At 45.1% G+C, this 24,353-nt stretch overlaps 1 protein-coding gene across 1 annotated transcript; it reads right to left on the bottom strand.

Moving 5' to 3' along the window:
- Positions 1 to 12,214: 12,214 nt before the first annotated feature.
- On the bottom strand, positions 12,215 to 18,666 carry LOC138674571 (perilipin-2-like). Its single transcript, XM_069762411.1, has 8 exons — positions 18,474 to 18,666; positions 16,993 to 17,075; positions 16,659 to 16,915; positions 15,791 to 15,971; positions 14,525 to 14,659; positions 14,161 to 14,451; positions 13,317 to 13,379; positions 12,215 to 12,412 (listed from the first exon to the last, which is right to left on the bottom strand). Exons 1-8 carry the CDS (start codon positions 18,616 to 18,618, stop codon positions 12,215 to 12,217), a joined length of 1,353 nt encoding a protein of 450 aa, XP_069618512.1. The 5' UTR covers positions 18,619 to 18,666.
- Between the last annotated feature and the right edge of the window lie 5,687 nt (positions 18,667 to 24,353).

The following is a 24,353-nucleotide window of genomic DNA, read 5'->3' as shown; positions in this document are numbered from 1 at the left end:
TGTTAACTCTGGCATTAACCCTGTGTGTGTTTTATGCTGTTTTTGGTGCAGTTTTTGGTGCAGGTTTTGGTGCAGGTTTTGGTGCGGTTTTTGATGCAGTTTTTGATGCAGTTTTTGATGCAGTTTTTGGTGCAGTTTTTGGTGCGGTTTTTGATGCAGCTTTCATTCCATTTTTTGCGCGGTTTTGATGCAGTTTTTGGAAATAAATAAAGGGAAAATGTGCATGATTTGAATGGAAACATGCATGAAAAAATGGATTTGGAGGCCGGATTCATCATTTCACATCTCAGTTTCATCCGTTTTTTGTTGGATCCGTCGCTGTGCGCTTTTTTGCCGGACAGAAAAACCGTTCCTCTGTATGTGTTTTCCCGGCCAGCGGAAACCGCTTTTTTGACGGATCCTGCAAAAAAATGGATGAAATGTGTGTCCATCAGGCGCAATCCGGTGCTAATACAACTCTATGAGAAAAAAATGGACCTGGCGGAAAAAAACGGATCCGGTGGGAAAAGAATGATTTGGTGGAAAAAAACGGATCCGGTGGAAAAAAACAGATCCTGCAAATGTGCTCGCAGGATTCGTATTTTAACCATATATTTGTATTAGCGACGGATCGCGACGGATCGCCACACGTCGCATCCGTCGTGCAACGGATCCGTCGTGTTTTGGCGAACCATCGGCACGAGAAAACGTTCAAGTGTACTTTTTTTGTCCGTCGCGAAAAACTGCATCCGCTGCCCAAGTTGTGCACAAATTTCACAACATGCATCGGTACGTCAGCCCGACGCATAGCAATGGACACGTACCGACGCAAGTGTGAAAGAAACCTTTATGAGCTTTGAATTTAAAAAAAAAAAAAACACACGGAAGATAAACGGCGTGGGCTCCCGCGCAATTTTCTGCGCCATAGGGGGAAAGCCGACAGCCGGGGGCCAATATTTGTAGCCTGCTATGAATATCAGCCCGCAGCTGTCTGCGTAGCCTTTACTGGCTATTAAAATAGGGGGACCCCAAAAAAATAACGTGGGGTCCCCCTATATTTTATAGCCAGAAAGGCTACGCAGACAGCTGCGGGCTGATATTCATAGCCTAGAGAGGGGCCATGGATATTGCCCCCCCCCCCAGCTACAAATACCAGTCCGCAGCCGCCCCAGAAATGGCGCAACTGTAAGATTCGCCAATTCTGGCACTTAGCCCCTATCTTCCCACTCCCGTGTAGAGGACAGCGCGCAACCTCGGAGGGTTAGAATAACCTTTTTTTTATTATTATTATTTTTGACATTAGTTCGTTTTACTATTGATGCTGCATACGCAGCATCAAAAGTAAATTGTTGGTCACACAGGGTTAATAGCAGCGTTAATTGAGTGCGTTACACCGCGGTCTGTTAACTCTGGCATTAACCCTGTGTGTGTTTTATGCTGTTTTTGGTGCAGTTTTTGGTGCAGGTTTTGGTGCAGGTTTTGGTGCGGTTTTTGATGCAGTTTTTGATGCAGTTTTTGATGCAGTTTTTGGTGCAGTTTTTGGTGCGGTTTTTGATGCAGCTTTCATTCCGTTTTTTTGCGCGGTTTTGATGCAGTTTTTGGAAATAAATAAAGGGAAAATGTGCATGATTTGAATGGAAACATGCATGAAAAAATGGATTTGGAGGCCGGATTCATCATTTCACATCTCAGTTTCATTCGTTTTTTGTTGGATCCGTCGCTGTGCGCTTTTTTGCCGGACAGAAAAACCGTTCCTCTGTATGTGTTTTCCCGGCCAGCGGAAACAGCTTTTTTGACGGATCCTGCAAAAAAATGGATGAAATGTGTGTCCATCAGGCGCAATCCGGTGCTAATACAACTCTATGAGAAAAAAATGGACCTGGCGGAAAAAAACGGATCCGGTGGGAAAAGAATGATTTGGTGGAAAAAAACGGATCCGGTGGAAAAAAACAGATCCTGCAAATGTGCTCGCAGGATTCGTATTTTAACCATAAATTTGTATTAGCGACGGATCGCGACGGATCGCCACACGTCGCATCCGTCGTGCAACGGATCCGTCGTGTTTTGGCGAACCATCGGCACGAGAAAACGTTCAAGTGTACTTTTTTTGTCCGTCGCGAAAAACTGCATCCGCTGCCCAAGTTGTGCACAAATTTCACAACATGCATCGGTACGTCAGCCCGACGCATAGCAATGGACACGTACCGACGCAAGTGTGAAAGAAACCTTTATGAGCTTTGAATTTAAAAAAAAAAAACACACGGAAGATAAACGGCGTGGGCTCCCGCGCAATTTTCTGAGCCATAGGGGGAAAGCCGACAGCCGGGGGCCAATATTTGTAGCCTGCTATGAATATCAGCCCGCAGCTGTCTGCGTAGCCTTTACTGGCTATTAAAATAGGGGGACCCCAAAAAAATAACGTGGGGTCCCCCTATATTTTATAGCCAGAAAGGCTACGCAGACAGCTGCGGGCTGATATTCATAGCCTAGAGAGGGGCCATGGATATTGCCCCCCCCCCAGCTACAAATACCAGTCCGCAGCCGCCCCAGAAATGGCGCATCTGTAAGATTCGCCAATTCTGGCACTTAGCCCCTATCTTCCCACTCCCGTGTAGAGGACAGCGCGCAACCTCGGAAGGTTAGAATAACCTTTTTTTTATTATTATTATTTTTGACATTAGTTCGTTTTACTATTGATGCTGCATACGCAGCATCAAAAGTAAATTGTTGGTCACACAGGGTTAATAGCAGCGTTAATTGAGTGCGTTACACCGCGGTCTGTTAACTCTGGCATTAACCCTGTGTGTGTTTTATGCTGTTTTTGGTGCAGTTTTTGGTGCAGGTTTTGGTGCAGGTTTTGGTGCGGTTTTTGATGCAGTTTTTGATGCAGTTTTTGATGCAGTTTTTGGTGCGGTTTTTGATGCAGCTTTCATTCCGTTTTTTGCGCGGTTTTGATGCAGTTTTTGGAAATAAATAAAGGGAAAATGTGCATGATTTGAATGGAAACATGCATGAAAAAATGGATTTGGAGGCCGGATTCATCATTTCACATCTCAGTTTCATCCGTTTTTTGTTGGATCCGTCGCTGTGCGCTTTTTTGCCGGACAGAAAAACCGTTCCTCTGTATGTGTTTTCCCGGCCAGCGGAAACAGCTTTTTTGACGGATCCTGCAAAAAAATGGATGAAATGTGTGTCCATCAGGCGCAATCCGGTGCTAATACAACTCTATGAGAAAAAAATGGACCTGGCGGAAAAAAACGGATCCGGTGGGAAAAGAATGATTTGGTGGAAAAAAACGGATCCGGTGGAAAAAAACAGATCCTGCAAATGTGCTCGCAGGATTCGTATTTTAACCATATATTTGTATTAGCGACGGATCGCGACGGATCGCCACACGTCGCATCCGTCGTGCAACGGATCCGTCGTGTTTTGGCGAACCATCGGCACGAGAAAACGTTCAAGTGTACTTTTTTTGTCCGTCGCGAAAAACTGCATCCGCTGCCCAAGTTGTGCACAAATTTCACAACATGCATCGGTACGTCAGCCCGACGCATAGCAATGGACACGTACCGACGCAAGTGTGAAAGAAACCTTTATGAGCTTTGAATTTAAAAAAAAAAAAAACACACGGAAGATAAACGGCGTGGGCTCCCGCGCAATTTTCTGCGCCATAGGGGGAAAGCCGACAGCCGGGGGCCAATATTTGTAGCCTGCTATGAATATCAGCCCGCAGCTGTCTGCGTAGCCTTTACTGGCTATTAAAATAGGGGGACCCCAAAAAAATAACGTGGGGTCCCCCTATATTTTATAGCCAGAAAGGCTACGCAGACAGCTGCGGGCTGATATTCATAGCCTAGAGAGGGGCCATGGATATTGCCCCCCCCCCCCCAGCTACAAATACCAGTCCGCAGCCGCCCCAGAAATGGCGCAACTGTAAGATTCGCCAATTCTGGCACTTAGCCCCTATCTTCCCACTCCCGTGTAGAGGACAGCGCGCAACCTCGGAAGGTTAGAATAACCTTTTTTTTATTATTATTATTTTTGACATTAGCTCGTTTTACTATTGATGCTGCATACGCAGCATCAAAAGTAAATTGTTGGTCACACAGGGTTAATAGCAGCGTTAATTGAGTGCGTTACACCGCGGTCTGTTAACTCTGGCATTAACCCTGTGTGTGTTTTATGCTGTTTTTGGTGCAGTTTTTGGTGCAGGTTTTGGTGCAGGTTTTGGTGCGGTTTTTGATGCAGTTTTTGATGCAGTTTTTGATGCAGTTTTTGGTGCAGTTTTTGGTGCGGTTTTTGATGCAGCTTTCATTCCGTTTTTTTGCGCGGTTTTGATGCAGTTTTTGGAAATAAATAAAGGGAAAATGTGCATGATTTGAATGGAAACATGCATGAAAAAATGGATTTGGAGGCCGGATTCATCATTTCACATCTCAGTTTCATCCGTTTTTTGTTGGATCCGTCGCTGTGCGCTTTTTTGCCGGACAGAAAAACCGTTCCTCTGTATGTGTTTTCCCGGCCAGCGGAAACAGCTTTTTTGACGGATCCTGCAAAAAAATGGATGAAATGTGTGTCCATCAGGCGCAATCCGGTGCTAATACAACTCTATGAGAAAAAAATGGACCTGGCGGAAAAAAACGGATCCGGTGGGAAAAGAATGATTTGGTGGAAAAAAACGGATCCGGTGGAAAAAAACAGATCCTGCAAATGTGCTCGCAGGATTCGTATTTTAACCATAAATTTGTATTAGCGACGGATCGCGACGGATCGCCACACGTCGCATCCGTCGTGCAACGGATCCGTCGTGTTTTGGCGAACCATCGGCACGAGAAAACGTTCAAGTGTACTTTTTTTGTCCGTCGCGAAAAACTGCATCCGCTGCCCAAGTTGTGCACAAATTTCACAACATGCATCGGTACGTCAGCCCGACGCATAGCAATGGACACGTACCGACGCAAGTGTGAAAGAAACCTTTATGAGCTTTGAATTTAAAAAAAAAAAAACACACGGAAGATAAACGGCGTGGGCTCCCGCGCAATTTTCTGCGCCATAGGGGGAAAGCCGACAGCCGGGGGCCAATATTTGTAGCCTGCTATGAATATCAGCCCGCAGCTGTCTGCGTAGCCTTTACTGGCTATTAAAATAGGGGGACCCCAAAAAAATAACGTGGGGTCCCCCTATATTTTATAGCCAGAAAGGCTACGCAGACAGCTGCGGGCTGATATTCATAGCCTAGAGAGGGGCCATGGATATTGCCCCCCCCCAGCTACAAATACCAGTCCGCAGCCGCCCCAGAAATGGCGCAACTGTAAGATTCGCCAATTCTGGCACTTAGCCCCTATCTTCCCACTCCCGTGTAGCGGTGGGATATGGGGTAATAAGGGGTTAATATCACCTTGCTATTGTAAGGTGACATTAAGCCGGGTTAATAACGGAGAGGCGTCAATAAGACGCCTATCCATTATTAATCCAATAGTAAGAAAAGGTTAATAAAACACGCACACATTAGGAAAAAAGTATTTTAATATTCTTCATTTAACCATACTTGCCATACTTCAGCGCCTGCAAAAAAACGTAAAATAATAAAACCGTATACTACCTGTCCGCCGTAGTCCAATTAATAACGAGTGTCCCACGACGATCTCCCCTATAGAACAGTGACATCGGGTGATGTCACTGCTCTATAGGACCCTCAGTGACACACTGACAGGAGACAATGGCTCCTGCAGTGCATCACTGAGGTTACTAAAGTTCAAAGTCTTACTTTATGGCAATTGCTGCGTGGGAAAATGTCTCACCCAGCAATGCCATAAGTCAGACAAGGGACTATTTTTTTTTACAGCGGCGGAGGAATACCTTCCTCCCGTCATTGTGTTTCTGGGGCCACTGGAGAGTGGTCACAACAGCTGTTGCTGCTGTTCTCCACGGGAGATCGTCGTGGGACACTCGTGGATTTCTGCGGACAGGAAGTATATTGGTTGTTTGTTATTTTAATCTTTTTTACAGGTTGACACTGGCTTCGGGGAACAAAGTGACAAGTAATGGAGAGTATGAACTCTATGTTTAATGTACTGTATGTCTATATGTATGTACTGTATGGAGTATGTATGGAATTTTTTTTTTTTTCAACACATTAGCCGGATGATGGGACTACTACTGTCCCATCATTGGCTAATGTGTCAATCACTGTCAGTGTAGCAGGCATCGTCCGATGGGACTTGTAGTCCCATAGGATGATGCCTGCACACATGCACAGAGCCCTAGCATGCCGCATAGACCCCACACGCCGCACAGAGCCCGGGCAGCCCACATACAGCCCCGGCACACCGCATAGAGCTCGGGCAGCCCGCATAGATCCCCGGCATGCCACATAGAGCCCCGCTAGGCCCACAGAGAGCCCCGATAGGCACATACAGATCCCTGGCAGGACTGCACAGACCCCGCCCGCACACACAGACACTCACAGTGTCCGCCCACGCACTGCCCACACTCTTCCCCCCTCCGGAACAGCATATAGAAGAAGGACAGAAAGGGCTTATTTACATTCCGATAATTGTGTCCCATTAACTTTCATTGGTATCGGGTATCCGTATTGGCAATATCCAATATTTTTTGAATATCGGCCAATACAATCCGATACTTCTGGGTATCGGAAGGTATCGCTCAACACTATTGATGGGCCATTCTGCACAGCTGTTCACAGATATTATTCAATGGGCATCAGAGGCCTGCTTCATAGATTCACAGAATCCAGAAGAAAAGCATCTGTACCGATGACCAAAATTGGTATCATTTTAGATTCAGGGCCGGACAAAGTAGGGTCCAAGCAAAATCCAGACCCACGTCACCAGATGTTAAACAACGGGGGTGGAGGTGATCCTGATGAGACTCAGATACCAGAGGTGCACATGGACTGTACTGTGGTTTCAGGGCAGGAAGAGGAGGAAGGTAACTTTCAGGTTGAGGAGTGTGAGAACAGAGGATGACGATGAGGTTGTAGATCCCACTTGGTTTGAACCCAGAGGTACGCAGCTAAGTATCTCAGCAGAGGAAGTTACGTTGCTGCTTCCTCCACAGACACCAAGTAATGCAAACACAACAAGCATGACATCCTCAGCCAAAACTCTGACTGTGGCCAGCACCGGTTGTAAGTGTGCAGTTCGCAGGGGCAGGAAGGGTTGCCTAGCATGGGCCTTTTTTGAGAACTCAAATGATGACCCAACTCAGGTTACCTGGGAAATTTGCAAAAAAAAAAACAACTAAAAAACACAACACCTCAGTAGAGGCAAAAATTGCAATAATTTCACAACTACATGCAAGAACCACCACATGCACGATCAACAAATTAGTCTGGGAATCTCACTGTGCTAAAATGCTGACTAGCGGGCCTCGTCAACCACTGGCCATCCCATGAAACATATCTGCTCCATCACTGTTGCCAAGTGTTCTCACACAGGTCTCCCATTGCAGAAAACCCAATTGTTTACCCCCTACAGTCGGGGTGAGTTAGATCCAGTCAGCTGTTACGTAAGTGGACATAGTAACATAGTAACATAGTTAGTAAGGCCGAAAAAAAGACATTTGTCCATCCAGTTCAGCCTATATTCCATCATAATAAATCCCCAGATCTACGTCCTTCTACAGAACCTACATGACTGCTGTTTTTGTGTTGCCTAGTAGAACACATTTCTCAGTCCACCATAACATCGCCACCTCACTCACAGTCTAGCAGTTTGTCTTGTACTCCACCCTAAGCGTAGCAGCCAGGCCTCGATCCCACAATTGTGGTCACGTAAAAGAATGTTTTCTCCTACACATGCCAAAGCTAAGAGTTTGCACTCCATCTCCAATCTGTTGGCCATGGAAATCCTTCCTTTCCGCTTGGTGGATACAGACGGTTTTCAGAATGTTTCAAGTTGATAGCTGTTGTAGTCCCTCAGTACCAGTTGCCATTACTGTTCAAATTAATATGCCTTGGAGATCGCAGTCACACATCTCAACAGTTGTGGACAGCTATCTAGGTGAAGCTAGAGCAATGGCTGTCTCCACTGAATCTGGAGCCAGGGAAGACCATGTGCGATAATGGGGCAACGTCACACACATGCCTTGCATGGCTCACACCCTCAACCTGGTGGAACAGCAATTTCTCCACCACTATCCCGACCTGGATGTGCGGTCGCTGTGTGCTCACTTCTGACTATCACACCCCGCAGGTCATCGACTTGCATCGCTACAGAGGTCTTTCAGCCTACAGGTTAACCCTTTGATTTGCAATGCTCCGACACTGTGGAATTCCACTCTGCACATGTTGCAGCGACAAGCTCTGATGCAGTATGTCCTTTTGCAAAGCCAGGGCCAGCACAGCATGGATGTGGATCAAATCAGGGTTGTGGAGGGGGCTCAGATGGAGGACCTCCACCATCCTGCACAGTTTTGAAATGGCTTCTAAGATGGTTGCAGTAACCAGCATCATTATTCCAGTCATCTACATGCTGGGGCACACTTTGAATAGTCTGTTTGAGGAGGAGGTAGTGATCCAGGATTAAGCTGAGGATTTGGCTGAAGGGATAGCAATATCTCAAAGTACAGTTGTCGGACAGGAGGGTGCCATGGGAGGGTGGATTATAAAGATTGTGGGGGCTCATGGTACCAGACAAACTGTTAGTGAAGGGGCAGGTGCAGAGGAACAAATGGAGGAGGATGAGGTGATGGACACGCAACAGTAAGGAGATGAATAGGATAATGACTCCCTTTGTTATTTGTGGTTGGTGGGAGAGGATGGAGGCAAACTTGAATGTTGCCCCTCCAACACACCGTGGACTTGGACCTCACTGAAGCACCCGACACGAGCGCCTTCTTGCTGCACTATCAACTATCAGTTGCTGCCCATCTTAGGGTTAGAAATAGTGCTGATTACTGGGTTGAAACTCTATTAGACCCACGCTACTTTAGACAGATGCTTCACTTCCCCCTCCCCTCCAGAAAAGGATGCATGCTGGGGTATCAAAACACTTGTAGACAAACTTAAGAGTGGTTTTCCCCAAAACAGCAGTGAGGCACACCGTGTGCATCGCAGTTCTAAACTTCTAACAACACAAACATCAAGGAGTCATCGCAAAAACATTACCATCAGTTTAAGTGCCATAAGCAATTTTTGTGAGTTGTTTCACCCATTTTTCATAGACGAGGTCCTGCATCAAGCAGAACGCATTAAGAGTCTGACAGGTTGTGAACGACTGAAGAGTATGGCGTAGGAGTGTATCGAGCTAAATACCAATGCCATAAGGGGAAGTTTGGACCATTTGTCAAAAAAAAAAAGTGGTCTGAGCTCACTTGTCACACCTTGGAGGTTATCATGCCCTACAGCCAGCGTTCTCTCAGAAAGAGTCTTCAGCAGATGGATAAGTGCATCCAGCTGTGCCCTGAAAGTGTAGACCGCCTGTCATGAAAATTAGAAAGTCATGGCTCTCTGATGACTTTCACACCCCACTTTCAGACTGGGCAATGATGTAGTTTAATGTGCTCTATTGATCTTGTGTTATTGCAGTCTGACGTTACTAACAATTTTTTGAAACTTGGAGACCGAGTTCGGTCTCCATCTGGTGGGCTGCCTGTAGTGAAAGAGGTGTCAGAGCTAGTTCTACTCTAGGTAATTTGATACCATTTTAGGGGTGTGTGGCAGTTTTTGTTTTTTTTTATATTGTCTGGACTCCAAGTTGTGTTTCCTGCATGTGTATTACCTGTAGCAGTAGGGTTCTCAGGCCTGCACTTTGTCAGCTACCTGTGTACCATCTTAAACCCCGGACCTTTTTTTTGCTCCCCTTCTCAGAGCCATAACTTTATTTTTACATCAATATGGCCATGTGAGAGCTTGTTTTCTTGGGAGGACAAGTTGTACCTTTGAATGACACCATTGGTTTTACCATGTCAGGTACTAAAAAAAAAAAAAAAAACTGGAAAAAAAAAAATATTCCAAGTGCGGTGAAATTGCAGTCCCACACTTGTTTTGTTTGGCTTTTTTTAATTCTAGGTACACAATGCTAGAACTGACCTTCCAATATGATTCTCAAGATAATTACGAGTTCATAGACACCAAACATGTCTAGGTTCTTTTTTTATTTAAAGTGGTGAAAAAAAAAAAGTTTTACACCTTTGTTACAAAAAATAAAACAAATTGCGCCATATTCCGATACCTGTAGCATCTCCATTTTTCAAGACCTCGGGTTGGTTGAGGGCTTATTTTTGCATGCCGAGCTGATGTTTTTAACCCTGAGGCTTGTTTGACCCGGTCATTAACATGCAATTTATACAATTCTGACCACTGTTCCTTTATTAGGTAATAACTCCGGAACGCTTCAAGAGATCTTAGCGATTCTAAAATTGTTTTCTCATGACATGTTGTACTTCATATTAGTGGTAGATTTCTTCAATGTAATTTGCGTTTGTGTAAGAAATGGAAATTTTTGCAGTTTTCAAATTTTGAATTTTTATGCCCTTAAAACAGAAACATGTCACAAAATAGTTATGAAACAACATTTCCCACATGTCTACTTTACTCAGGCACAATTTTGTGACCAAAATTTCTTGTTAAAATGTTAGGAGTTAAAAGTTAACCAGTGTTTTTTTTTTTTTTCTTAAAGGGACCACCTCACATTTGAAGTCACTTTAAGGGGGCCATAAGGCAGAAAATACCCAAGCGTGACACCATTCTAAAAACTGCACCCCTCAAAACCACATCCATGTTTATTAACCCTTCAGGTGTTTCACAGGAGCAGAAGCAATGTGGAAGGACATAAAAAAAGTTAACATTGTACTTTAGTCACAAAAATGATCTTTCACCAACCATTTTCCCTTCAAAGGGTAACAGGAGAAATTGGACCCCAAAAGTTGTCCAATTTGTCTTGAGTACTGTTTGGGCACACAGCAGGGCTCGGAAGGGAAGGAGCGCTGTTTGACTTTTTTAAACTAAAATTGGCTGTTATTGAGATAGGACACCATGTCTCATTTAAGCACATCTGGGGCTTGCCAAACAGTGGAAACCCCCCCACAAGTGACCCCATTTTGGAAACTAGACCCCCTAAGGAACTAATCACTGTTTCCTGCAAATTTAGTAGTGCGTAGAGGTGTGGTACAATTTGAAGCAATCCTTCATACACAGGCCAGGTTTGTCAGGGCAGGGGTTGCATTGATAAATGGTGTCCTCGCGTATTCCCTTTTGCAACACTCAGAACCTTTTGCGCAGTTTACCTTTCCTTCCAGTTGGTGGGACCGCCCCTGGGAAATGCTGACCTGGTACGATACGAACACCTTCAGTTCTGGAAGTACTGGGGCCCGCTCCTTCCCGAGTGCCAAGTATCAGGGCCTTAACTACTCCTGGAACTGAAGGTACAACATATTTGTAGCGTTATCTTGTACAATGCTGAGGGCGTTGCCATCACCATGTATGGTGAGCATAAGGACATCCCTCTTGTCCTTGACCATCAACAGGTAAGCTCTACTGTCACCCCTTCTGAGCATCTGCCCAAGTAGCGTTTTCAGGAGGCCTCTCTGATTTTTATGGACAGTACCACAGGCTGTGGTACCTCATGCAGAGAGGGATTTAAAGCTTGGAGTGCTAGTATAAAAGTTGTAGAGGTGATAACTTTTATCCAGCAGTGGGTGCACCAAATCCCACTCACTTGGAGGAGGGGGGGGGTTTCAATCATAGTGTCCTTCCCTTCGTATACTCTAGAGCTGTACCCTGAGGTACTCACGCAGCTTATAGAGTTTGACCCTGTACCTGGCCCTCTTGCTGGGCAGGTACTGATGAAATCTGATCCATCCCTTAAAATGAACCAAGGACTCATCCATGCAGATCTCCCTTTGGGGCACGTACACTTCAACAAAAAGTTTGAAGTGTTTGACCGGCTGAGGTTTGAACAGACGGGGGGAGGGGGGTCATCTCATGCAGGACACTGCATTATCGGTATAATGCAGAAGTTTGTGGATGGCCTCAAAACATGTCTAGGCCATGACCATTTGGAACACTGGAGTGTTGTATAAAATAACATTCCAATATTGCTGAAGTTCTGGTTTTATCAGGATCCCCATATGAAGTGCCAGACCCCAGAATAGCATCACTTCAACTGCACCTACAGGAGACCAGTTAAAAAGTGATGAACCAGGGTTTTGCGGCAAAAAATTATCCCAATCATACAAATTTGTTTGCTCCACCATGAGGTTAATAAAGTCCTTAGAGAGAAAGGCTGGATAAGTCTATTTGTTTCAGGCTGGCGGTGTCAGACTTGATTCCCGATTCTGCCACAGAAATCAGGCTTGCAATTTTTTTTTTTAGGTTTACGGGGTCCGAAGAGGGGTGCATTGGTTCATCTTCAGGAGTGGGCACCGCCTCATCTTGTCCTGGGATGTCTGCGTGGCGGTTCTGCAGGACCTGAGGAGGAAGAGGATGAAGAATCTGAGAAGTAAAGAAATGTGGGATCCTCTCCCTTGCTATCAGTGTCGGAGGCAAGGAAAGCATATGCCTCCTCCACTGAATAGCGCTGTTGGGACGACTGTGATGGTCAGGACATTGTGTGTGAATATGGTACTGTATGTGGGGGGGTGGATGGTGATTTTTTTAGACAAGTTTTACCAAAGAAAAAGCTAACTAAAAATGCAAATATGAAAAAATAAAAGCCTGTGAAAAGAAAAAATGTCTAACAGCAGGCCCTAGCTCTGATGAGTGAGCAGTGTCAAAATTTGGCACCTGCTGATGTGGGCATTGGGGGTGGGGTAGTAGTACGAGTGGAGGAAAAGAAAAAAAACCCAGGCATGAGTGGCATTTAATTGGTTAATAGCTGCAGGTGGATTGCGATTCCACCCATGGCTATTGCAGGCACATGTCAGAGGTTTTGAACAGCTGAAATGTCCCTGGAAATATGTGGATTCACTGCTGGAGCCCACAAAGGGAGGGAGTCCGACAGTGTAAATGTATGCCCGATGTCAGAAAAGGGTTCAAATGTTTAATAGTAGTCTACCTTGCTGATTTGTGCCACCTTTGTGTGGCTGAGTAGAAAAGCAGTTTGAGCTGTTGCATGAGGTCTCCCAACACAGCAGACCTACACCAGTCCCACATCCACCTTGTCTTAATTGAAACTTAAATTCAAAGCTGTAAATGCTGGGCCAGGCCCTGATACCTCATGTATGGCCCGTGGTTGACTGCTGTGCCATCATCAAGTTTATACTGTTGGTCATTTGATGCCACTTTGGACTCCAAATTCCATCTCCATTTGGAGTAGTAGTCTTATCAGCTGGCACCTGCTGAATACTCCCCATCAGCCTGAGCTCTAAATTACCGGCATGGGTTCCCTTGTATCTTTGAACCAGCCAGGCAGCTTGCAGCTGTGAGTTTTGCCCATCTGGTTATCAAAACCACAAGGGAACCCATGAAAATTTATATACGATAAATAAAAATATAATAGCTGCATGTTCAGGTGGGGGGGGGGGGGGGGGGAATTTGTTTGTGGACAACCCCTTTAAAGCCTGTTTGAAACATCCAACCTCGTTTATGAGGTGTTGCCATTACTTCGAATGATTCTCCCCCCACTAGTCACTAACAAGTTATTTATATTGCCTCTTAAGTTTCCCAGAGGAGCATTGCACAGCGAATAAGCCTCCTTACCTTGACAAGCCAGAGCTGGTATGTCACTCTCCATAAGGAAAAACCTTACCCCTTGGTAACAAGTTCTAAGCATTTCCACCATTATATGTAAATCTGGAATCATTTTAGGAAATGACAAGGAGTCAAGTCTGGTATGTTCACTTCAGAAATACACATTTGAAACACTGAAGTCAATGCAGCATTTTATTAATACATCCAAGAGTGCACAAACAGGTGAAATTTTACATTATGGGGTTTACACATTATCTTCACAAATCTGTTATCACTAAACAAAACAAGAGTCTAGTGAGAATTTTTATTTTTTTCTCATCTGTGACATGGTCTATTGCCTGTTACTAGCCCTCAGATTAAGGTGGAAAATAAGGTGTTTGAATTAAGAGGCAAGTTATGTAGTAGAAAGTAGTGTTTAATTAGGCAACCAAGCGCCTTTCATTTTCCTCCTCTTTCACCAAGTCTTCCCCATGAATTTCTTGCTCCCCATGGCGGCTACCAATTGGTGTGTAATGAAAAGCACCTACCAGCCAATTTATTGTAGTGTTGTTTATGATGTAGTCCACTACATCATCCATATTGGCCTTTATTTTGGTGATCTTGTCCTTTGTTGTGGTTAATAGGCTGTCAGACATTTCTTTGAAGGATGAGGCAGTGTGAAAGTTTTGGTAGACTTCTGCAGCCATAGCACCAACACCATGAGCCTTATTTCTAATACTTTGTGGTAGACCTTGAATGCTGGAGACCAGAGACAAACATGTAGTCTGCAGGTGTTGAGTGAGATTTTGGGCAACAGCCAGTGTGCGGGATTCAATTTTCTGAAAAGAGAAATTGATATTATAATTCTAGTGTATTAGTGATGTCTAGCACAAGTTTATGAAGGAATGTCACCTCTGCACCCTCAGTGTCCCCACAAGCTTCTTCTCCTGCGCTTTTAGTCCACTCCACCCACTTGTTGTACACGTTCTCCTGAGCATCATGGATTTTCTGGTTTGCATTATTCATATTTTCTCTTGCATATTCAATCTTAAAATAATGTGTATATTTACATGGATGAATATATGCATTAAATTTGGTTAATTCGTTTACAGTGAAATGCATTTACCCTTAATATCAGAAGCCATGATCTTGTATGTAGTTGACAGTATGTTCTCACAAAAACTGCTTGATCACCAGAAACTGATTTGTGATAAGATTAAGCAAGCGTGTTACCTCAGAAGGCAGCAGCTGTGAGACAATCACAAGTGACTTCTATTTCCCCTCCTAATACTCCCATGGCCAGATGTGGCATGGTAAATCAAAATATTCACAAGTAGGCACTATTTTTTGTCGCATATTGAACAAACAAAAACAAACACTGTAAAGGTGAGGACAAGCAGCAATCCAAACTAATCAATAATCTATTTAAAAAAAATACACACCAAGAAATATGCGGTAAAGGGATGCCTAACAAAATGTGAGGAAAATAGATACAGAACCACAATGAAATGGAGTTCAGTGACTTCCATAGATGGGTAACAAGGTGAATCAACCATATAGCAGTGCTAAATATAAATGCACCCATAAATCCTTATTATGGTGGCAGTAGCAATAAGTAGGTAAATCCTATGGCAATGAGACCAGAGGATGTCAAGATATGCAACATAAAACTCCACATATTGTAAGTAGCCGGACCAAAAGGTAATTGCTGTAGTAGCCATGGTGTAATGCTGCCAGGTATGAAGCTTCTATTATAGGTTAGTGGTACTTGTATAATAAAATTTACTGGATTTCTTCTTGTCCTCACATTTACACGTGTGGGTTTTTGTTAAAGATGTGGCAAGTGCCAATTCTTAACATGGAGCTTTATATTGTACCAGTACATAACAGGGACACATTTACAAGATCTTTTAAAACACTATTGAGTAACTTATTTCCAAGATCCATTGATGAAAATATTCTTTGTGGGACACCACTATCACAGGACTTGTTACCCAGACTAAACCTACAAACTTAAGATACTGGGTCTACAGGTCCCACCAGTGAAAGGTCCTCTTGTTGAAGCAACCCCACCAGCCAGAACTGGCTAATGTCTTGCAAGTACATTCATTTTATTCTATACAACTTTGACTGCAGTATAGCATACAATTTCTTTAGATTCTATTTCTGTGTACTAACCAAGTCAACAATGTTCTGGAGCTGGGCAATGGCTTCTTTACTCCTGCATTTTGCATCCTTGATCCTGGTCAAAGCTTGTTGATAAGAACGCTTGTGGGCCTTAGTAGTGAGGGATCTCAGGCGCACGTAGTGACCAGGCTCATCTTGGGACACGTCAAAACCTTCTGTTTTAGTTGCTTCCATAGGTATGATAAAGAAATTAGTTTTACCCTTTATATTCGACAGCTTGGCAGGCTACACTTATTTTTGGCATCAGGCGTGCAGCAATTTACACAAGGTTAAAAAAACAATTTGTGACAAATTTATTCAGTAGGTTAGTGTTCCATTCCGACGCTTACTTGAGGCATGGTTTCAGTCACTGCTCAGTACATATGAGTGGTGGTTACAACCACACCCCAGCAGACCAACAGCCAGATCTATTGATACACTGGAGCAGGCTGTCAGTGTGAGGGAGTGGTTAAAGCTGACATTCAGTGTATAATGAGAGGGATTTAGGAGTGTCAGCTGAGTCTTTATGACCAAGAACCTGAGCTTGCTGGGGGAGGGGGAGATACTCCGCTTTCTTCAAGCAGCAAAGCTTTACTGTGGCAGCTGTACAACTTTTGAATGTCATTAAGGGATAAAATGCAATCTGTAAGTTAACGTTTTATAAAAGCACTGTTTTACTATCTAATTGGAGTGGTAGTCTCCAAGGCAATAAGCTGGAGACTTAAATGCTCTCCCTTCTTACAAGGACTATTCTACACCCATTTATAAAAGATAGGAGTGACCCTTTAAAGTTAGGTAGTCAGGCTACTATTTGGACTGCCCCAGTATATGCCCATTGCATTTGGTTGACAACTTTCTACTAGTATGCTAGGTTTTTGCCTTACCCAGTTCCTCATCTGTTGGTGGCAGGTAGTGTTCCAGAAGGGATTCGGACCTTGTTAGTGCAGAATCCACACGGTTGCTCATGATCTTCACGACACGGCTTCCCAGAACAGTATTAATGCTGCCATTTACAACAGCCCTAGTCATCTCCACACCATCCTGCACAGCGCCCTTCGTTTTATCCACTACTCCTGTGATACTATGGATTACAGCATCTCTGGCACCAACAACAGCTTCTGAGGCATTGGCCACAACCTATGATATACAACATGACACTTGTGTAATCCAAGCTGAAGAGAAATATAAGGGTCACCATCATTGTAGCAGCTTACCTTTTCAGGAGGCTGATACAGAATAGGCAACTTCTCCTCAATCTTGTCCAGTCCAACACAGGCCATATTGTTTGCCAGAGCAACTGAGGAGAAGAAAAAGACATCTTAAGGTACCTTCACACAACGATTTCGTTAACATATCGTTGCAACATCACGCTTTTTGTGATGTAGCAACGATACCGCTAACTATATCTTTATGTGTGACAGCGACCAACGATCAGGCCCCTGCTGGGAGGTCGTTGGTCGTGGGGAATGATCAGGACCTTTTTTTGGTCGCTGATCACCCCGCTGTCATCGCTAGATTGGCGTGTGACGCCGATCTAGCGATGTGTTCACCTGTAACCAGGGTAAACATCGGGTTACTAAGTGCAGGGCTGCGCTTAGTAAGCTGATATTTACCCTGGTTACCTTTGTGGAAAAAAAAACAAAAAAACAAAAAAAAAAAAAACACACACATACTTACATTCCGATGTCTGTCACGTCCCCCGCTTCCCTGCACTGTGTCAGTGCCGGCCGGCCGTAAAGCAGAGCACAGCGGTGACATCACCGCTCTGCTTTACGGCCAGCGCTGACAGTGCAGGGAAGCTGACACCAGGGGACGTGACAGACATTGGAATGTAAGCATGTACTTTTTTTACTTTTACAATGGTAACCAGGGTAGATATTGGGTTACTAAGCACAGCCCTGCACTTAGTAACCCGATGTTTACCCTGGTTACCCAGGGACTTCGACATCGTTGAAACTGTCTTCAACAATGCCGAAGTTGTTCCCCAATCGTTGGTTGCTGGAGAGAGCTGTCTGTGTGACAGCTCCCCAGCAACGACACAACGACTTACCAACGATCACGGCCAGGTCGTATCGTTGGTAAATAGTTTAGTGTAACGGTACCTTAATGCAATGGTCTGCTGACTTATATATCCAGATGAGTTCTTGTGAGCAATACTAGCCAGGTGTCAAAACTTACGCTATTAGCAGGGGCTGGCAGGCAAGCATGCAGTAGTGGCCCATCCTTCCTAGTTAACCCTTTGAGGTAGCCAGAAGTAGAGGTTACAAGGCAAAAGAAACCTGGACTAATTGGAGTTGTAGTGAAATGGTGAATAGAGTCTTATACACTTCTATCAGTGTGCTACCAAGAATGGCAGCTAAGGCTCTACTTCGCATGTGACTTCAGAAATTTGTTTAGGGTGCCTGGGAAATTGCATAGTCCTCAGAATTGATTGTCTATTCTTCAATGGAGTCAAGCACGAGTCTAAAGAAGCCGAATTTAGAATTTTGATTCTCCCCCACCCCATGTGCAAGAAGAGACTTCTTGGATCAGAGTGTTAGAAATTTTTCTGTATGTGAGAGATGAACATTCAGATTTGTCTTTTTTTTTTTTAAATTTGAGGACCAATGCCTTTACTTTACATGTAGACTGCCAGGGTGGGAACCCACACACCATTAGCCAACACATTTTACAGTGCAAAAACCCACAAACCTACTTTGAGGCTCAAGTTTCTGCAGGATTGGCATGGCACCAGTGATGGCCACAGATGTGATACTCCTCACACTTTTCTCTGCAACGCCACATACAGACTTCAGGTAGGGATGGTGGTCTTTAGTGGTCACGTAGGCAGAGAACACCATGTCATATGTAGAGCTCACCAGTGGGAGGTTTATCAGCCTTACCGCAACATTCTAAAGGGGAGAGAGCGAAAAAAAAAAAAAAAAAAAAAAAAACTCGTACACAGATGCTTTTGCAATTCCATTCATAATAAAGTTGTTTCATTAAAATAAACCATTTCATGCATTGGAGTGTGTTTCCAGAGATAGGCCATTAATGTGTGATCAGTTGAACACTCCCCTATTTAGCAAAATAAGTGGTATGCTACAGTGATGATTGATCCCAAGCACCAAACAAATATATTACCTAAACAATTGTTAATCAGATACTACCCCAATTTCTAGTGCCGCTTCCAAATCACAAGACTTGACGATGTTGGATCACAAAAGGGGTGTGAACCAGAAGTTACTTATAGCTACACATTTAGGCCGGTTTCACACATCAGTGGCTCCGGTACATGAGGTGACAGTTTCCTCACGTACCGGAGACACTGACTAACGTAGACACATTAAAATCAATGTGTCTCTGCACATGTCAGCGTGTTTTCACGGACCGTGTGTCCGTTTGGAAAACACGGAGACATGTCAGTGTTCGTGGGAGCGCATGGACCCAATAAAGTCAATGGGTCCGTGTAAGACACATACCGCACACGGATGTTGTCCGTGTGCAGTCTGTGTGCCATGCAGGAGACAGTGCTACAGTAAGCTCTGTCCACCCAGATTGTGGTGCTGAAGCCCCATTCATTTCTTCTCTCCAGCAGCGTTTGCTGGAGCGAAGGAATGAAGAATCATTTTTTTGTTAAAATAAAGTTCTCGGTAATCTCCCCCCTCCCTCCCCCTGTGCGCCTGCCCACTGGCATTAAAATACTTACCCAGCTCCCTTGGCGTTTCCTCTCCCCCATAGGGGTGGAGCCGCATATTCATCACTAATGTGCGGCACCACATGACCGCTCATACAGGAAGAGCTGCGACGCTGAGAGGATGCATCGGGGGAGCTGGGAAAGTATTTTAATGCCAGCGGGCGGGCACACAGGGGGAGGGGAGGGAGAGCAGAGATTACCAGGAACTTTATTTTAACAAAAAAAAAAAAATAAAAAATTATATATATGATTTTTCCTTCTCTCCAGCGAGCGCTGCTGGGAAGAAGGAATTCTGGATTCAGCACCCAAAGCAGGGGACAGCACTTAACTATGGCGCTGTCACCTGCACGGTGCGTGTGGTACCCAGTTGGCACACGGCTGCCGCACGTGTGCCACAGATAATTCCGGTACCGTGTGGGACAGGCCTTAGACAGGTTTATAGGAGAACACAAACGCTTGAGGAGTTTTTTCTACAGGTCAGATTCATAGTGCCAGTCATTTTCACATTAAGGAAAATAGTATGACCATTTGGCTGGGCCATGGCCCAACCCTTCATCATACACATACTTTAAACAAAGTTATATATAATAAAAAAATAAAAAAAAAATTACGGTACATATGACAATTTAAGTGGTGATCCTCTTTGAGAATTTCTAATATGTAAATTCTTTGCAATGTGGAAGGGATTGAAACAGCAATTTAGATAGTTTGTAAAAGTGAGCATGGCATAAGAGACCATAAAGCCTCAGGATACAAGAGGTGCACATTTTAAATTGCTGATTTATTCCCCTATAACTAGGGTTGATATATTAGCCCATGTTACAGATTTCTGCTGGTTTAACAAGTGACCTAGGACCATCCAGCTCCTGTTCCCCTCAAGCACCTTGTGACCACAGCAACAGCACTGAATATACAGAAACGCAGAAGGAAAAGTTACTCACCGGTTAACGGTGTTTCTCGGAGTCCATGACAGCACTACGGAGAGAGGGGATCCGCCCTTCAGGAACAGGAAACCTACAGATACATAAGGGCGGCACCTCTCCCACGCATCAGTTGGTTTACAGAGCACAAGAGGACCACCAAGGTTAATAGCATTCATAATAAACAATACAATATTAACTATTCACTACCCGTGAATTATATAAACAAAGGAAGAGGTGTACACCCAGAACTTAAGAAGACGGGAGGGTATGTACAGGTGCTGTCATGGACTCCGAGAAACACCGTTAACCGGTGAGTAACTAAGACTTTATTCGGTCGTCCATGACAGCAATACGGAGAGAATTACAGAGAGTAACTAACTAGGGAGGGACTACAGCTTGCAGCACCCTTACACCAAAAGAGAGGTCAGAAGAGGCACCCAGGTTCAATCTATAGTGGTTATAGAATGTGTTTGAGGAAGACCAAGTAGCAGCTTTACAAATCTGGTCGATCGAAACCTCCAATCTTTCCGCCCACAAAGCCGCCATAGCTCTAGTGGAATGCGCTTTAAGACCTTCAGGCGCCGGCTTGCCCTTTGAGATGTATGCCAGCGAGAGCCTCCTTGATCCATTTAGCTAAAGTAGATTTCGAAGCTCTATGACCCTTCCTACTACCCTGGTAGGACACGAATAGGGCGTTATCTTATCTTCCAGGGATCAGTTACTGCTACGTAGATATTCCAAGATACATCTTTTTACATCTAAAGTGTGTAACTTCCTTTCCTTATCGTTAGTAGGATTGGGGAGGAAAGATGGAAGAACTATTTCCTGTGTTCTGTGGAAACTGGACACTACTTTAGGAAGATATGCTAGATCAGGGGATAGTATCCCTCTATCATCCCTAAGCTGCATGTAAGGGGGAACCCTGGATAATGCTTGTATGTCACCTATCCTACGCGCCGATGTTATGGCCACCAGGAAGGCTACTTTAAGGGATAGATGTTTAATAGAGGCTGAAGTAATTGGCTCAAATGGGGCCTCTGTCAAGGCTGAGAGGACTAGGTTCAGGTCCCAAGGCATGACTATTCTTCACCATTGGCCTAGACCGTTTTGTCGCCCTGATGAATCTGCTGACCCAGTGATTCTCAGCAATGTTGCAGCCAAAGAGGGCCCCTAAGGCTGACACCTGCACTTTAAGAGTATTTGGGGACAACCCCATATCTAACCCCTTTTGTAAGAATTCCAAGATCTGGACAATCGGTATTGACTGTCCAGCTGTTGCCCCCGAGTGCTGAAGAAATCTCTTCCAGATTCTGACAGATTTTTGTCGTTATCATTTTTCTGCTCTTCAGCAGCGTGTTAATGAGGGCCGGAGAGAACCCCTTATCTTTTAACAGCGCCTGCTCAAAATCCATGCCGTCAGATGAAGGCCAACCGCCCGAGGATGGTAGACTGGGCCCTGGGATAGGAGATGCGGGATGTCTGGCAAGACCCATGGATCGGACACCGACATAGCCCTCAGGCATGGAAACCACGTCCTTCTGGGCCAGAAGGGGGCAATTAATATCACTGTGGCTTTGTCCTTCCTGATTTTCCTCACCACCAGAGGAAGTAGAGACAGGGGAGGAAAGGTGTAGGCTAGCCTGAAGTTCCAGTCTATGAGGAGGGCGTCTACTGACAGGGGATTTTCTCTGGGGTTCAGCGAGCAGAATTGTGCCACTTTCCTGTTTTCTTTTGTGGCAAACAGGTCTACCTCTGGCTGACCCCATCTTTCCACGATGAGGTTGAAGATGGAGCCGTTCAGGGACCACTCTCCCTGCCTTAATGTGTTGCGGCTTAAGAAATCCGCCGTAGTGTTTTCTGCCCCTCTTATGTGAAGAGCCGTCAATGAGAGAAGATGTTGCTCTGCTAGATGAAACCGACGATCTGCTACACACATCAGGGATTTGGATTGAGTCCCGCCTTGGTGATTTATGTATGCCACGGTGACCCGATTGTCCGAGAATACCCACACGTGGTGGCCCTGTAGATAGACAAGGAGTGTTTTAACCGCCTGTTCCACAGCCGTTAACTCCTTTAGATTGGAAGACATCTCCATCTGATCACGATCCCAAAGCCCCTGGACCAATGAATCCCCCATGTGAGCCCCCCACCCAGAAGGGCTAGCGTCCGAGGTGACAATACGAGTTACATTATATTCCCAGGGGACCCCCGTGGACAGGTTCTCTCGGTCTAGCCATCCGAGAGATACAATAGCGTCTTGGGATAGGGTCAGCAGGCTCTCCAGACATCCCCCCCAACCTTTTTTGATGTAACAGCACCTCGCCCTGAAGTATCCTTGTATTATACTGGGCCCATCGGACCGCTGGAATACAGGACGAGAGAGAGCGCCTAACAGACATGGCTCTTCGTAGGGACATGGTGGGGATTTTTAGAGGCATTCAGCACTTGAAGGTGCAGGCGATCAATTTTTTCTTGAGGCAAACGGCATTCCTGAACCTGGGAATCCAGGATCAGGCAAAAAAAAAAAAAAAAAAAACGCTGCACCGTCATGGGCTGTAACCGTGATTTTTTAACGTTTAGCATCCACCCCAGACGCTCTAGAGCCGACATCACTTTATGTAACTGCTCCAGACAGTGATCCGCCGTTTTACCTACGATAAGGAGATCGTCCAGGTAGGGGATTATTAGAATGTCAGACTCGTGCAGGTGTGCCATAACTTCCGCCATTACTTTGGTAAACACCCGAGGGGCGACCGAAATACCAAAGGGAAGGGCCCTATACTGGAAGTGTTTTACTACCCCATCCAATTGTACCGCCACCCTAAGGTATCGTTGGTGACCTGCATAAATAGGGATATGGTAATAGGCGTCCTTCAAATCCAATACTACCATAAAGCAGTTTTTAAACAGCAGCTTTATTGCGGTGTTTATAGTTTCCATTTTAAATGATTGAACGGTCAGGAAATTATTCAGAGCTCTAAGGTTAATAATTGTTTTGAAGGAGCCGTCAGGTTTACGTATCAGGAATAGAGGAGAGTAGAATCCACTACCCTGTTCTCCTTCCGGAACCTCTGACAGGACATTCTTATTGAGCAGGTCGTGAACTTCCGCTTCCAGGGCCGCCTGTTCTGCTGGAGAGGACCTGAGAGGGGTGATTCTGAAGAAGTTCTGAGGGATAGAGGAGAACTCTAGCCGCAGACCCGTAGCTATTATCCCCAAAATCCAATCACTACTGGAGATCTTGGACCAGGCCGGGTAGAAGGCAGATAGTCTACCTCCCACCGGGGCGACTAGTCATTGGGGTGGTTTTTTGACTTCCCGGGATGGTTCCTGACGTCCCCCACCTCCAAACATAAATCCAGTACCTTTCTTCCTTTTATCGTCCCATCTGCTCTGGTCTCTAGCCGCTCTCCTTCGGAAGAACCTTTTCCCTGCAAAGGGACGCCTGTAAGAAGTGGTCGGTAGACTGGGAAATTTTTTCTTCTCGTCTCCGGCTTTCTCCAGCAGTTCGTCCAGGACTGGACCAAACAGGTATTCCCCTTCGCATGGGATAGAGCAGACGGGATCTCGATTGAAGGTCACCCGGCCAACATTTCAGCCACAGGGCCCTGCGTGCCGCATTTGATAATCCAGCCGCTCTGGCCGCCATCCTTGCCGAATCTGCAGATTCGTCCGCGATAAAGGCAGCGGCATTCTGAATTGTTGGCAGGAATTTTAACATAGAATCCCTGGAGACTCCCTCTTCCAATTTGGATCCTAGCTGATCCAGCCAAACCATCATTGATCTGGCTGCACATGTCACCGCTACTGCAGGTCTTAAGGCACCCGCCGACATCTCCCATGTCCCTTTAAGAAAAGACTATAAAGGCACAGATGATTGGCCTCGGGGAGACCAAAACATCCAACACCGCGGAGACACCATCACGTGTTTCTCAACGCAGTGATTCCAGAACACTGCCCCCATCCCTTATGGGAA

The sequence above is a fragment of the Ranitomeya imitator genome, chromosome 1 (assembly GCF_032444005.1).
Source record: "Ranitomeya imitator isolate aRanImi1 chromosome 1, aRanImi1.pri, whole genome shotgun sequence".
Taxonomy (NCBI): Eukaryota; Metazoa; Chordata; class Amphibia; order Anura; family Dendrobatidae; genus Ranitomeya; species Ranitomeya imitator.
The sequence above is the reverse complement of the archived record's forward strand: the minus strand, read 5'-3'. Positions and strand labels throughout refer to the sequence as shown.

Excerpts from the sequence above, each read along its gene's own strand:
- LOC138674571 (XM_069762411.1), bottom strand. The coding sequence starts at position 18,618 with ATGGTGTTCTCTGCCTACGTGACCACTAAAGACCACCATCCCTACCTG. Across the intron at positions 16,916-16,992 it reads TGTATCAGCCTCCTGAAAAG|GTTGTGGCCAATGCCTCAGA; the intron begins GTAAGCTGCTAC and ends TGTATATCATAG. Across the intron at positions 14,452-14,524 it reads GGGACACTGAGGGTGCAGAG|AAAATTGAATCCCGCACACT; the intron begins GTGACATTCCTT and ends TTCTCTTTTCAG.